Source organism: Leuresthes tenuis, unplaced genomic scaffold (assembly GCF_036924035.1).
Source record: "Leuresthes tenuis unplaced genomic scaffold, fLeuTen1.0.hap1 SCAF_8, whole genome shotgun sequence".
Classification (NCBI taxonomy): domain Eukaryota; kingdom Metazoa; phylum Chordata; class Actinopteri; order Atheriniformes; family Atherinopsidae; genus Leuresthes; species Leuresthes tenuis.
This window is the reverse complement of record NW_027325362.1, coordinates 7,350,058-7,364,932: the sequence shown is the minus strand read 5'-3', so window position 1 is coordinate 7,364,932 and position 14,875 is coordinate 7,350,058. Positions and strand designations below refer to the sequence as shown.

General features: G+C 40.5%; 1 protein-coding gene across 8 annotated transcripts in view; it reads left to right on the top strand.

Annotated features, from left to right (window-relative positions):
• LOC140312810 (mitogen-activated protein kinase kinase kinase kinase 3-like) overlaps positions 1 to 14,875 on the top strand; it is a 41,482-nt gene that overhangs the window by 17,964 nt on the left and 8,643 nt on the right. For 2 of the 8 annotated variants that reach the window (XM_072390633.1, XM_072390632.1), the window contains exons 15-27: positions 2,081 to 2,143; positions 4,457 to 4,509; positions 5,877 to 5,915; positions 7,569 to 7,643; positions 10,546 to 10,597; positions 10,689 to 10,884; positions 12,606 to 12,712; positions 13,024 to 13,065; positions 13,312 to 13,396; positions 13,565 to 13,644; positions 13,838 to 13,898; positions 13,993 to 14,110; positions 14,307 to 14,365. In XM_072390633.1, coding sequence (XP_072246734.1) covers positions 2,081 to 2,143; positions 4,457 to 4,509; positions 5,877 to 5,915; positions 7,569 to 7,643; positions 10,546 to 10,597; positions 10,689 to 10,884; positions 12,606 to 12,712; positions 13,024 to 13,065; positions 13,312 to 13,396; positions 13,565 to 13,644; positions 13,838 to 13,898; positions 13,993 to 14,110; positions 14,307 to 14,365 — 1,030 coding nt within the window. Of the gene's footprint in view, positions 1 to 2,080; positions 2,144 to 4,456; positions 4,510 to 5,876; positions 5,916 to 7,568; positions 7,644 to 10,545; positions 10,598 to 10,688; positions 11,050 to 12,605; positions 12,713 to 13,023; positions 13,066 to 13,311; positions 13,397 to 13,564; positions 13,645 to 13,837; positions 13,899 to 13,992; positions 14,111 to 14,306; positions 14,366 to 14,875 lie in introns of all 8 variants that reach the window. The other 6 variants (XM_072390629.1, XM_072390627.1, XM_072390628.1 and 3 more) reach the window with 5 other exon arrangements.

The following is a 14,875-nucleotide window of genomic DNA, read 5'->3' as shown; positions in this document are numbered from 1 at the left end:
ACTTCAGAGAGCTTTTTTTATCATGAATTTGCTCAGACTTGTGTAAAAACATTATAACTTACAGTAGTTGACTGTTTTAGGGCGATTACAGAGTTTTGAAACAACACCCATAGAATGCAATGTATCTGTTCTTATGAGAAGTTTAACTTGTCTCAACATTTTACCAGCAGCAAAGTCAGGCAACAGATCCTCACTTCAGCACTGCACGATATGAGTCCAGTGAAGCCCTAAATTTACAAGACTCCTTCATAATTGCACACGTCTTGTTATTGGTTTGATAGGGAACTGAGAGCCAGATAGTAGCCTGCAACAGACACTTAACTTCAAATACTAGCTTTCTTTTCACAATGCATTATTACTTAAAGGCATCTTAGTTGACGCTTTATAAAGGCTGGATTTTAGCAGAAAAGAAACACAAATGAGGTCAATTTTCTCTAAAAAGTCAGCATTAGCCTTAAAGGCAAACTGAGCAAACACAGTTTGTGTTGACTATTGGCAAATTCTCCAGTTGTGAAACGATAAGGTAGGCTGCATGCGTGGGAGAACAAAAAAGTATATCAAGTAAATTAAAAACATATAACCAAATATTGAGGATGTGCCGCATGGCTGGATTTCATATGATTGATACAAGTCTGCCAATTGAGTAGAGTCTGAATGAAGCTTCATCAAATAGACCCACAGCTCCTTAACACAGTTAACACAAGTGGGGAGAGGAGACGGTCATTTAAACAGTTCAAGCCCAAAAACATCTTAAAAGTTGCCAAGCAAGAGGAAATGAGGAAAAGAATGCAGGTTCTCTGTAGATAAATACAAGGCTATGCACATCTGCTGGGTCTCTCTAAGTAACCTGCTTTTTTAGGAATAATCTGTTGATTCTGCATTTGAAAAACTTCCCCACAAAAAAAAGAAAAACACCACGCAAACAACCACAGAAAGAACCAAACAAGGTTTTCTTTATTGCGTACACTCCCAGCCCAAAGTGGACATTTTCAGGCTGTTAGTTTGGAGTTTGTTGTTGCTGCCCTCTGCGTGAGAAGGCCGCACACCCACAGTCTATTCCAGGTGAATACGTCTAGTCAATGCATAGCTGCTTTCCATGTTGATGTTTTTATATTTCATTTTAGGGGTGAACTTAAGATACTAAGAGAGCACTTTTTCTAATTCCATCCAAAGCTGCAGAAAGATGTAGTTTCAGCTGGACAAATGGGATGGTGCAGGGTTCATGCAAAGTCACAGCGTGTTGGTCCTCTGCTCCCTCCCACTTTTTTTTTTATTTTTATCCTTCCTCTGCACTTTCTCCACTGTCCACTTTCCCTCTGATTGACTGAAAAAAAAAATACACCTTAAGTCATACCCTTACCTTCCTCTTTCCTTCTCCCGTTTCTTCCATAAACTTCATATTATCAAAACACGGTTACTAATGCAGCATTCATCAGCAGTCATCCGTCTGTACTTTAGTTTCCATCCGATACTGAAGGTAATAACACAGATCTGTTCTCTTTGTTTTGCTGCTCGGTGCAGCTGTCATCCGTTTGAGATCCATCTACTCTGTGAAAGTGTTTTGAAATCAATAAACCACACTTATATTGCAACGGATTTTTAATAACACAATTTCTAACAAGACAACAGTATTTATATATATGTGTGTGTGTATATGATCTTTGCTGAAAACCACCTGGTAAATGGGTGTTGCAGGGATTGGAAAAAAATATCCATATATTGAGCTTGTTTGCTAGAGGCTGAAAATCAAACACATCCATATTTGCACAAAGTAACCTTGATTAGGGTAATATGAGGTCTTTATTTAAGGAAATACAGCTGGTTTAAAAGTACCTCTCTTTGATTTTTCTGAATTTTAACCTCCATCTTCACAAGTATACCCCCATCCCTTCCTGTCTTGATATATTAATATTCATGTATCCTCTTCTTCTGTCTTGCTGATGCATTTACTTCTGGTCCTATTTTTGGCCTTAATCCATTTTTCACCCATCACCCTCTCTCTCTCCTTCATCTCTGTTTCCTCCATCAGTCCAGGTTAATGTATTAACTGAGGTCTCTCTCGCTCTGTCTTGCTGACCAGTGTGATTCTGAGCCCTATCTGGATTGTGTTGAGGAGCTCTACTATACCGCGAGATCTAATCTGGTAGTACTCCCGTTCCCCCTCTCTACCTCTTCCGCCCTCTCCGTCTGTATATATTAACCCTTTTCGTTTTTTTGTTGTTTTTTTTTCTTGGTAACTTTTTCATGTCTTTCATTTGTTTTAATCTCCATAATGCTCATTCTTCGTCTGTGCCAAAAGGAATAGTCCTTGTGTCTCTTGGGGCTCTTTTGCTTTCTAGGCCTTTGCTGCCTCTGTCGTTGGCTTCGTCTTTTAGAGGGCTGATTCTTTTAGTTGCACCATGTCCAGCGTCTATCTTTGTTCACTTTCACGGTGTTGGTCCACCTTTCGCTGTTCATCTCATTCTTCTTTTCCAACTTTTGCTTCACTAAATGGTGTTGTAGCTGTCATTGTGCAAAGAGTCCTTAGTGTTGTTGTCTTCGTGTTCACGTGTCATGCACACTTTAATACACAGACAGGCAGAGGAAGGTAGGAGGTCAGATTCAGCTATTGAGCTGCCAGCCCAAAGTCTGGAAGTGGCTTTGCAGACAGTCCTGCTCTTTAGGGTACTCGCATAAATGCATCTAACCCTTGAGTGTTTGCTGTGTTGTATGTGATATTTGTTGACATGAATCTGATTTGTCTGTATCTGTATTCTAACCTCTCACACGCCTGAGTTGACCAGAGCAGTTCGACTCTTTTCATTTCAGTATGTGTGTTTTCCTGCTGCATGCTTGCTACTTTGTCATTACCTTGTAAAATGTTGCTGCGGCAGAAATCTGCTCTTGCATTGAGGATTTGTGTAACAGATGCCAAACTAAGTTTTCATCCATATCAATCAGAACAGGAGTAAATGTACAGCACCTGGTCAAGGTGATTTGCTGCAGGACTAGAGTCACAGTTACCAAACACCCACTGTGATCACTCATTGCAATCAAGGCTGAAATCTGGCTGAACTAGTGTGTGTTTAAAGTGATAGTACTCATAAATAGCCTCGTTGGCAACTACCACGTTATAGAATGTCCCCGTTTAGATATTATAGAAGCTTAATTATATGGCATGTGACTTGCTCTGGCTTTCCATTCATTTTTACTGTTTCCTTGTAAAATCCTGCTCACTTTCATCTCTTTTTCACCTAAAAGTAAACTGTTTCATCAAGAAAAATACCTGACTCATGTCTACAAAGAGGCCATAACTTGAGATGACAATCAAATTTACACCAGCTAAGCAGATATGGTTGCAGTCACTCTGCTCAGTTTGTTAAAAACTGAGCACAGCATCATGCAAACATCTGCATTTTGCCACCTTGGAATAATGAAAATAATCATTTATATGTAGCTCTTTTCAAAACAGAGTTTCAAAGTGCTTTACAGAGGTAAACTTATAGGAAATAAATGTATGTAAACGCATACACATGAATATGTTTTCTGATGTACTCAGGGGCCCTAGAAAAGATTATTAAAACCGTAGTCAACTATAAAAGGCACAAGGAATATTTGTGTTCTGCAGCAGTGATTATTCTAATGCCTAGATAGGTTATATTTACACAAGCACGTGTAGAGTGATTTACAGTTGTCTCAACATCAAGTTCTGTCTGGAGTTATTGTTAAAAAAAGGTTTTCAGTGGATTTTTATTTGTGGACCAATCAGGACTGTGAAAACAGAGAAACGACCAATCAGTGATTGCCTGATATGTAGTTTGCAAGGGACTGCTTACATCAGGTGTCAGCGTCACTTTATATGCAAATAATAAAATAAAGACCCAAGTCAAATACCATCAGCTGCAGAAAACAATCAGGGTATCATCGGTAAGTTGTGTTTAGTTCCTGTAAAAGTCTGAGTCGGCATCGCAATAGACGTAGAAGGTGAGGTGACTGCGCCATGTGATAGTGTCAGTATCGTAACGGTGTCGGCGCACCTCTGGTGACTTAAGACGCTCGAACTGAGGCTTTGAAATCTGCAGGCTTTGAAAGCAAGCTGCGTGCCTCGTTGAATAAGATAAAGTGGTGATGCACCCTCTTACAGGAACTAGATGCTCAAAAAAGATCAGATTGAAAGCATAAGATTTATGTTTTACATTCCATCTATAATCTATAACCTCTCAGTGCTTGGACTTAAAACCTTATAACTCCAAGGTGGCAATTTCCCTGCTCTTAAATTTTTCAGCAGGCTGCTACATTTGCAGCTTTAGTTGTAATTTGACTATTGAAAAGGGCTTTGATAGTTGCCATTCATCTCAAATGTGGTTAACAGGCCTCCAGCCCTGTTTAGTGATTATCTAAATACATAGCACCTTTGTAAAAGAGCCACATAAGAGGTACTGCAACACAGTGCTAATGTGATTTGTGTGTGTTTTAGGACTTGCAGCTGGAGTATGACCACGACTCACCAAGTCTGCTGGGAGGAAACAAGTGAGTCTTGCCTCCTTTTGCAGTTTTTCAGCTACAGCTGCTGATGTCCAGATGTTTTTTTTTATTAACCTTTGAGATTAAGGATTGTTTTAAGCAAACAGGAAGGGCAACAATATGACACTTGGGGACATCTGATGTTTAAAACTACATTGACTGGTTTATTCATAATCGTAAGTTATTTTGTAAGCTCTGCGCTTGTGTTCTGCTTGTGCTTTGTCAGCAAAAAAAAAAAAAAAAAACGGTTTAGAAAGGCAGAATATTTTCTGTATCCCACAGGGCTCCTATGCTGTGTTGAAAAGCACAGTACTTGTTTTTAGTATTTCCGAGGTCTGGATAAGTAATAAGTAAAATGACAAAGAAATGCATGGAAAAAACATTTGGTTTCCAGAGCATTTTCTCTATTTTTTTTATTACTGCACGATAAAAATGGAGGTTTAACTGCGGTTTTGTATGAATACACATATTTATATATTTACAGTACAATAAATGATGGTTGTAGCAACCGTGATCTCATCTTTTTGTTTTTAACTACTATTTCAAAGCCTCAAGATTTGCATTTCAGCCCCGTCACCATCTTAGTCTTTAAGACGGCATGCTTCGTGTTACTGAAACCCCCCCGAAACTTTACAGGCCCATGCGACTGACTCCAAAATTTGAAATCTGATTATCCATGCACAAACTGAGATATTAATTGTATGATATTTGTGTCCAGCAATAATGTAGTCTGTGGTTTTAGAGCCCAAACATCGTGAAGCACCATCGTGAGGATGAGTAGGATTGATGATGTAGGAAGCTGTATGGTTGCATTCGTTATGGATGTCCATGTGTAAACGAGGCTGAAAAGACACCATCAAAAAGTTGATGTGTAACTTTTTTTATTAGATTTACAGTTATTTGATAGAGAGAGTAAAAATCTACATAAAAGGCTGAACCAAAAGATTATATAATTTACTCATTTTGTTGAGCGGGGGTAATGGAAATAACGGGTTAGGCTACTTCTTCATTGGGCAAAGTTTTAGCTTTTCTGTATTCATTGTGTTAGCATCGCAGCTTGAATTAAGTGCCATGCATTAGTTGATGGAAATTTATTTGCATGAACTTTTAATGTGCATGCAAATATTTGGCGCCATAACAACACACGCAGTCAGGAAATAACATACATGTTAACTGAAAACCATTTTAAAAATTCATCGACAGTAAATATTTGTACTCTGATGTTTGGAAAAGTATGGAATATTGAAATGTGATCCTGATTCTGGCCAAGACTGCTAAGATTTCCTCCATAGTGACTAAGTTCTGTTGTTAGATTATTTTTCTGTTTATATATATCTATCATGCTGTCTAATTCGAATCTTTTTAATAAACAGGAGCCTTCTCCAGTCTGTGGAGGAGGAGCTTCAGCAGAGGTAAGTCAGACCTCTTTAACATCTGGATTGATCTGCTGGTGTTCTAACCACGCTCACCCATCAGCCAATCATCACGTAACAGCAGGACTAATCGAGCCAATCACATGCAACTAATGCTACTGTAATGACTTCAGGCTGTCGCAGTTTTCAGCATTTTGGGTCCTGCTGGGTTTTATTTTCCTTCTGCGGCTTGCTTCACGCTTTGATGTCACCAGGAGAAGGCTGTGCTTCATAGGAGCTTCCTGCTGAGAGCATGACACGCACGCACGCACACACACACACACACACACACACTCACACACACTCACAGATTCCCTGTGCGTTCGCATATTTGCCTGCACAGTCGTGTAGACAAAGATGCTATGGGTTTCATTATAGCAATTTCTCTATGGAGAAAATTCTGACTTGCTTAAGAGATAATTGCTATCTATGTGCTTTGCGATTTTCGTAATGTTTTTCTCTGAAATATAGTCGGAGGGTACGGAGTTGAACAAGCATTCCTTGCAAAAGCTCATTGCGTAAAAGCCTTGTCTGTTGGATCAGTGTGGTACCTACAAGAGCTACATAAAGTTACATTTTAGGGTTCCTCGTTATAGTCTTTCAATCTCCTCTGGATAGCAGTACGGTTTCACCTGTGGTGCTATGGGAGTCTTTGGGATTTTCAGTTGTTCATTCATGTCACAGAATGTAGTGTACTAGTATTCTATGCACTAGTTTGTAGTCTTGCAGGTAAAATACTAATTTAATGATTTATCCATATAGAAATACCTGTGTGGTTTCTACACAGACATCTTCAGTACTGCGTTTTGACATAAGGTCTAAAAAATTTTAGGCCAATTTTCACGTAAATGTTGGAGGTTGCAGAGAAATTGCAAATCGGTGGTTGTCAGCTGTGAACAACTGCTATTAGTTAATGCTCCAAATATGTGATTTTTGGGTCCTGCGAAGATGTCCCAGAATTTGACTAATTTTCCAGGGCATTTGACATTTTCAATGTGTCAGGAAGGGAAGATTTGGATGAGCCATCGCATAAGAGCAGTGGTCAGAGGATGCGACAGGGCAAAACCAGGAAAAGAAGATGGCAGGCAAACTTGATGTTGATCCCAGTGAATTAACCAAATTCAGTTCAGGAAACTCAACAGAATTTGGTTAAGTGTTACTTGAGTGATCACTATTCTTTTAACTTTCCCTGCTGTTTAAGGTATAGATAAAGCCAGGTTTAGGCGCTTTTAAATTCTCCCCCATGCGCCACATAAAATGGCAACTCTAAGATGTTGTAACGTAGAACACGCTGAACGATGTCAGGAGTTGTTTGTTGTTGTTCTAGATTTTTTATAAGTTCGAACAGCTCCATGTGGAAGTGTTAGCTGTGGAAATAGTTTCCCTGGTTCTTTCAAAATGTCGGACACGGACTCATCTGTTAATTTTCTTGGAAGTGGAACCTGCCCTGGGTTTAGAGGTTCGAGGTAGTTTGTGAACTGAGCTTCACTCAGCTCTCCCTCCCCCTTTCCCCTCTACCTCTATCCTCTTTCTTCTCCTTTGCTTGCTCCTCTCCCCTTAATCGCTCCCTCTTTTTTTCTCCCTACCACAACAATCTCTACTCCTTTTCTCCTTTCTTCCCAACTCCCCTCCTGTTTTCACCTCCTCTCCCAGGGGCCATGTGGCACACTTAGGGGATGATGAGGATGAGGATGATGATGGTGCAGATGATGATGAAACTCACACTCAGTAAGTTCCCTCTCAGTCTTAGAATCTGGAAGTCTCTGCTTCCTTGTCTCTCTTTCTTTTCTGGTGCATCCCTCCCTCATTTCAAAGAGGAAAGGATGACAAAGAAGACAAGAATGGCTTCCTGTCTTTGCCATGGTTTCATCCACGCATCTCTATGCGACACACCCCACCCGCCACATATGCCACTCGTGTTTGTGTGCGTGTTCACCACCCGTGTGTTTTCCATGCTGTTGCTGCTGTTTGGTGTGAAGTTTTAAAGCTACTAACAGTGACCCTGAAAGTAGAAACTGCTGAACACAGTTTCTATTTGTGAATATCCCCTTATGTTCCATGTACAGTCATCTGTTAAAGAAAGCATACCCTCTGTCAGTTAGGTTTTCCGTATCAGGACTGTCATTCTGTTTTTTTTTTTTTTTTGATCATTGTCCTGTCAGAGGACCCATTTTGTACGGTCTATATACTTCGGCCTAGCTTTATCTGTCAGGCAGACGGTTTCACGTTTGACTCTAGAATATTTTGGTATACAGAGGAGTTCATGGTGGACTCAGTGACTGCAAGGTGTCCAGGTCCTGTGGCTGCAGAACAAGCCCACATCATCAGCCCTCCACCACCGTGCTTGACAGTTGGTATGAGGTGTTGACCAAACATCTCCACTTTAGACATTGGACTTTGTACCAGACATCTTGTGGTTTGTTCAGATGCAACTTTGAAAATCTAAGCTTTGCTGCCATGCTCTTTATGACATGTATTTAAACTTTAACGTTTAACATGCTAACTGAGGTTGATTGCATTCATTGCATGGTCTGACCTTGTGGTGAACTTGTGCGGACGTCCGCTATTAGGACGATTGGTAATTGTCTTGAATCTTTTCCTGAAAACTCCTTTTCACTCTAGATTGTTGGACTCCAAATTGTTTGGAAGTGCTTTTTTTAACCCTTCCTAGATTGATTCCCAGCAACATTTGCTTCTCTAAGATCATTGCAGATGACCTTTGTCCTTCACATTGTGTTAACAACACCTGAATGAATCCCTTCGGTACTGGAAGCAGGTTTTATTTAGGTTCGACAAACTGCTTCCGAATTTTTCCTTAGACTTTGTTCAATAAATAATGACCAGGTGCAATGTGTCAAATGTATCTGAGATTGTATTAATGATGATTTCTTTATTATGTCCTGATAAAACCTAAGAATTGAAAGAGGATGTACTTTCTATTTCATATGACCATATTCACATAGTAGAAGACATGAAATAGATGATGGAGTTAGATATTTGGAATGACTGTAACCTGGGAAAAGGCACACCATTAAAGAGTACTTTGTAGAAACCTGTAAACCCACCTACAGTACACATTCTGTTGCATAGTAGCATTAAAGTTTCACGCTAACCAAGATTTCTGTTCAGTTTTCTTCCCTCATGTATCTGGTCCTTGTGACTTTGTCTTCTTTGCTTTTGTTTTGTTGTCCTCTTGCAGCGCCATCTGTGCACCTCCGTGCTGAGTGTATGTGTGTGTGTGTGTACTCATGGTACCGTCTGTCTTCTCCTGCTTCTCCCGTATAAGACTGTAGATCTGGCAACCAGCCTCTTTCCTTTTTGTGTAAAAGCCAAATGTCTGTGGTAGGCCAAAGTGTTCCTGCCAGACAGATATTTTCCACCGCAGTCTGAGAGGCCTTTTAGGCCTGTACATTGTTGGATTTTAGCTTGTTGTCACAGACTACACTGTGCAGTGATTGCAAAAATAGCAAAGAAGTCCTTTTTCATACATTGACTGCAGCCAATTGGACGTAACAGCTCCTGGCTATTAACATCTTGAAAAAGCTAATGTGTAAGAACTAACACTGTGTTACTCCAGTGTTTTATGGAGCAGAAAACATAACTTTCAGACTAGCTAACAGTGCTGGGCAGATATTTGTTAAGTAGCCGTTGATCATCATACAGTTTTAGTGCTGTGATAAATAAATAAGTATTCATCTGGCTCCTGAAAATGGTCACTAACAGGTTATTTTCTATTTTTCAACTCTAATTTCATAGCTGTTGGATAACTCCTGCTTTAGAAATCATATTAGAATGCCTTTCTAGTTGCTTAATCCAACATTTTCTGTTCTCTTGGGTGTCTTCTTGCCACCCTTATATGAACCTTTACCTTAATGTGTGACCTGAGTCATTTACTGATGAACTTTCTACTGATTTACTGAAATGTTAAGCTTGTGTGAGGGGGAGTGTGAGCTGCGTGTCTGTCGCCTGCCATTAAGCTGCATCACTGTGACTTATTTTCATTGGATTTCCTGTATTTGTTTTCACCGTGTTTGCCTCCAAATCCCTGTCCATTTTATTTAGTCTTTTATCTGTCATTAATTATCATCTAGCGAGATACATTTGAGATTTAAAAGGTGTGTTGGATTAAGTTTTTCCGCATAAAGTGCTGTTCTGCAGTGAAAATAAAAATGATTGGCTTTGTCATAAAAAAAGAGGAGCTTAATGTCTCAAAATGGGTACTCCTTTATTTAGATAAACAGCAAAAATATAAATATTTTACTCTTCTGCTTTAGAAAATATGGAGCTAATGCTCCATCTGTCATTTTGCTTGGGATTACTAGTATCCCAGCCACATTTTGTATTTATTGGTTGAACTTTTGGGAGAGTTATCTTAGTGTGAAATATGGTGTTACCTCAGTTCTGCATTTTCTTGTTCTGCTTTTTTTCACACATTTGTGAAATGTTATGATTTTTTTTTTATGTCAAATCTTAAAATCTCATAACTATTGACACTAAAATGAACTTTGTCATCCATACAAACAGTTGCTTAGAAATGGCATATTAAACCATAGCCTTAACACAAACATGCTGACATATGTAGCTGTTGTTAATCTTTTAATGTCACATTGTCCATCTTCTCATTCTTCAGTAAATCGAGCACGATCATGAGGCCGAAGGTCCCACCCCCACTCCCTCCTAAGGTAGGAACAACTGAACTTGTCTCAGTTTGATAAGTGACCATTTTGAGAAGATTTTCCTCCCTGAAAATTCCTCCTTTTTTTCCCCTTCCAGCCCAAGTCCATCTGCTCGTCCCAACAGCAGCCCCACAAACAAGATGACAGCCAGTCACGCAGTGAGGATGACGGCGGAGGAGGGACCATCAAACGCTGTCCAGTCCCAGAGACGGCGAGCCCTGCCAAACCGGCCTCCAACGTCCCCCCGCGGCCTCCGCCCCCCAAGCTGCCACCCCACCGCCGCAGTAGCCTAGGTAACGACAGCCCCAAGCGCAATGACGTGGAAAACTCTGCCCCAGAGGATGATGGGAGCTTTAGACATTTCTGGGAGTGGCTCCACACGCCTCACACAGAGGAGGAGCTGGAGGAGGCATGGGAGGTGCTGAAGGAAGTGAAAGAGGAGCAGGAAAAGGAAGAGAGTAAGAGCAGCTGATTGGTAGCTGGGTAGTGTCCGCAGACCCTGTTGTCCCCTTCAGTTCTGTGGTCTCCCTTTAGTCAGTCCTTGTAGTCTAATTGATTCATTTGTTCCATGAGTCCATTAACAATAATGCTTTTTAATTTTTTTTCTGTTCATCAGCTCCTGCTCAGTATGATTGTTTGTCTCTTGTGAAGTTTGATTGGTTGTTTAATTCAATCAATCAGAAGGTGCTATCAGTCCCCCTTGCTTCCTAAAAGGAAGAGGAGAATAATGTTTTCCCGGCCTATCAGAACTCATACAGCAACTTCATACATTGTATGATACTGCTTATAGCAGCAAAATGACACAGTCAATTTGATCATTTAGGAAGATACAGATTCAGTTCTGCTTCTTTAAGAAACCATCTGTGCTTCTCCAACACTCACATTCTTTTAAGTTTCTGATTTCTTTTTCTCTTGCTGCATTTTCCTAATTCAAAATCAAACGTAACAGTTTAATGATAAACAGGAACTGATGTTCAGGGCTGTGTTTCAGCAGGATGGGTGTGTGGCAAGACCAGCAAGAGTTTTCCTCTTGCTGGTTTTCCTCTTTTCGTTGCTGGTGATAGCAGTGGTGCTGCCTTCTTTATGCTGTTGCAGCTTCGAATTTTACCCACTTCGCCTTGTTGGCTTTATCAAGTTTTCAATGGGCTGATGTTGTTTTAAGTGTTGGATCAAGTTTGTTGTTCTTAAGGTTTTGACAGTTGTTCTTCCAAGACTTTTTTCCATCTTACTTAGCTTTGGATCTCCTGGCCTCACATTGGCCCATATCTTACCTCATCCATAAAAAAAGACGCCCTTGTTAACCCGCTGCTGTTCCTTTTTGGTAATTCCCACCTGCCAAACAGAGGTGAAATCAGGGGTATTATTACCTATTGTCACTACCTCCCCTCTTAGACCTGCCTTACAGTCACTTGCGTGTCTGGTTACCTTCCTCCTTCAAAGCATCTGGGGTTTTTTTTCTCAACTAGAGGGGTTCTCCATCAGCCTTCACTAACAGCTGAACGACAGCTCGTACTACACAGCACTTTCTGTCTTTGATGCATATAAACAGCTTATTTGGCTGGAAAACTTTCTGGAAATATTTGAAGGTTTTTAAAAGCGGGGTTGCACCTTGTAACTGGAAACCAGCCCATGCCTAATCCACACAGTGCTGACTGCAGTTGTACTGCCCCTCAGTTGAACAGACGTTCACACCATCAGCATAGTTGTATGTATAGAGGTTGTTCCCATGTGTAGCAGATGGAACAGCCTCTATTGCTCATGATTATGTTTGATCCTCTGATTCTTCCAGCTTCCTGCTCCCTCCGTCCTCCCCCCTCCCCCTTCTCTGCTCCCAGCAGTTTCTTTCTACTGTTTAACTCTATCCCTTTTGTCGTCAGATTGTTCTCATTATAACCAGCAGTGTTTCTAAGAATGTTTCTCTCTGCTCTTTGCATACTGACTTTCTCGGTTTCTGGAGCACCCAAACACGCTGAGTTGTTTTTTGTTGTTGTTGTTGTTGTTGTTGTTGTTGAAGGTAATGGGCTAAACGCGCACCACAATGGCGAGAGGGAAACTCCAGCAGAGAGGCAGTCCACCATGCCACCTAGTGTCCCCGTACGGAAAGACAAGAAGGATGTTCCGGTAAGCAGGCAGCAGGGGCTCACAGACCCCTCAAGAGGTCTGAGAGCAATCCATAGTCATTAGGTTCTCGATTAGATGTTTTCACAGAATAGTTTCCATTGAAGTCATTACTATAATTCTTCATAACAGACATAAGACGGCAGGCCAGACACTGTTTACTTGATGCATTTAGCAGACGCTTTTATCCATAGCCACTTACAAATGAAGATATAAGAAGCTATATAAAAAGCTTTTTTTCAACCCTTTTTTATTATCTGGGTCTTATATTGGCAGATTGAAATGTCTAATGTTGTGCATCGTCTTTTCCTTAGAAGCCTATCAGTAATGGTCTCCCCCCAACACCCAAAGTCCATGTAAGCATTGATTTCTTTGTATCTCCATTTTAATTGTCAATTGTTTAGTGATTGCAATCACTGTTGTTCATGACAAATAAGGGTTCTGGCACTTGTTTCAAACCTTTGTGGTATTTAAGTGTAGTTTCCAGGTGGTTTTCGCCAAACTTTTTAATGATTTTATTTTATTTTTTGTGTGTGTTAAATGGAGTGCTGTGGTTTCCAAACACAAACACAAATAGCATTGAATTTTTCTCCCATTTGCAGATGGGTGCTTGTTTCTCCAAGGTGTTCAACGGCTGTCCTCTGAAGGTCCACTGCGCCACTTCGTGGATCAATCCCGACACCAGAGGTACCCCGCAGGAAAACAGATAAAGTCTCTAATAAACTTACAAGGTTATGAATATGTCAGTAGTTACGCCCAGAATCAACCCAACGCGTCTCTTCTGGTAACTTTTCAGGTTTGTTGAATGTGAACTGCTGCTTTGTGGTGAGAGCTCGTAAAATGTTTGTGTTTCAGATCAATATTTGATATTCGGAGCTGAAGAGGGAATCTACACGTTAAACCTCAACGAGCTACATGAGACAACAATGGAACAGGTGCGACCCAAGATGAGGCATTTTAAGATGAAAATATGATTACTTGTGTTCATACATGTGACAGATTTCGAGATTCTGATGTTTTCTGGTAATATTCCCCCCGATGTAGGCTGGAATAACTTATAGAAAACCATTTAAACTAGTTTAAGCAGTTGTGACATGATGTTCAAGTTGACTTTTGCTGTGTCCTCAGCTCTTCCCTCGGCGGTGTACGTGGCTATATGTCATGAACAACTGTCTTCTTTCCATATCTGGTGAGTTCTAACACACCTGCCTATTGAATCTGTTTCATGGATCGCTCACTACTGGATGACTTCGTTTTGACATCCGGCCTCTGTTCCAATGCAGGAAAAGCCTCCCAGCTGTACTCCCATAATCTGAGTGGTCTCTTTGAGCAGGCCCGACAGTTACAGAAGTTACCAGTAGCCATTCCCACACACAAGCTGCCTGATAAGATTATTCCAAGGTAACAACCAGGAAGTCAAAGCGGTCAATGATTTACAAACTCTGTGTTCTTTCATTTAAATTATTGGATCAGTTTGATTTGAATACTCCTCTTTTGTTTTCTTGTCTATCTTCTGTCTTTGAAATGTGTTACTCTATATCAATTTCAACACCACAAGTCTTCTGAATGATGTATTTCTTATCTTATCTGGCTATAGGAAGTTTTCTGTGTCCAATAAAATTCCAGACACTAAAGGGTGCCAAAAGTGCTGCGTAGGTGAGTTGTTTTTCGTTACTCGTGTCGCTCTTTACTTTATGGCTCTGTAGTACTGTGCAAAAGTCTTGATCCAGCCCATTTCTTTACATTTTGCTTCCTATCAGCCACATTTTGTTGAAATCTTTTAACGTCCTCTTGGTTTCCATTTCTTTAGTTGCATCTATTAAAAATGCTCAAGTTTAGATATGAAATGGTATTTTTGCACCAACAAAGTGATTCTCAGAGTCATTTGCTGAAAACTTGGCATATCTCAGAATTATTTGCAGTGTGTTCATAGAAAAGGACTAAAGAAGAAGTGGCAGCCCTAAAATACCTATCTTGAGGTATCAGAAAGTGATCAGAAGAAATCCAGCAAAGACCTGACACAGGACCTGAGAGATGCATCTGGACCTTCAGCTGATCCATCTACTGTTGGCCCAAGCCTCATCAGAAATGGTCTCCATGGAAGGGTGGCTGTCAAGAAGCCATTCTTAAGGAAGGGAAACAGGGAGAAAAGGCTGAGCTATGCCA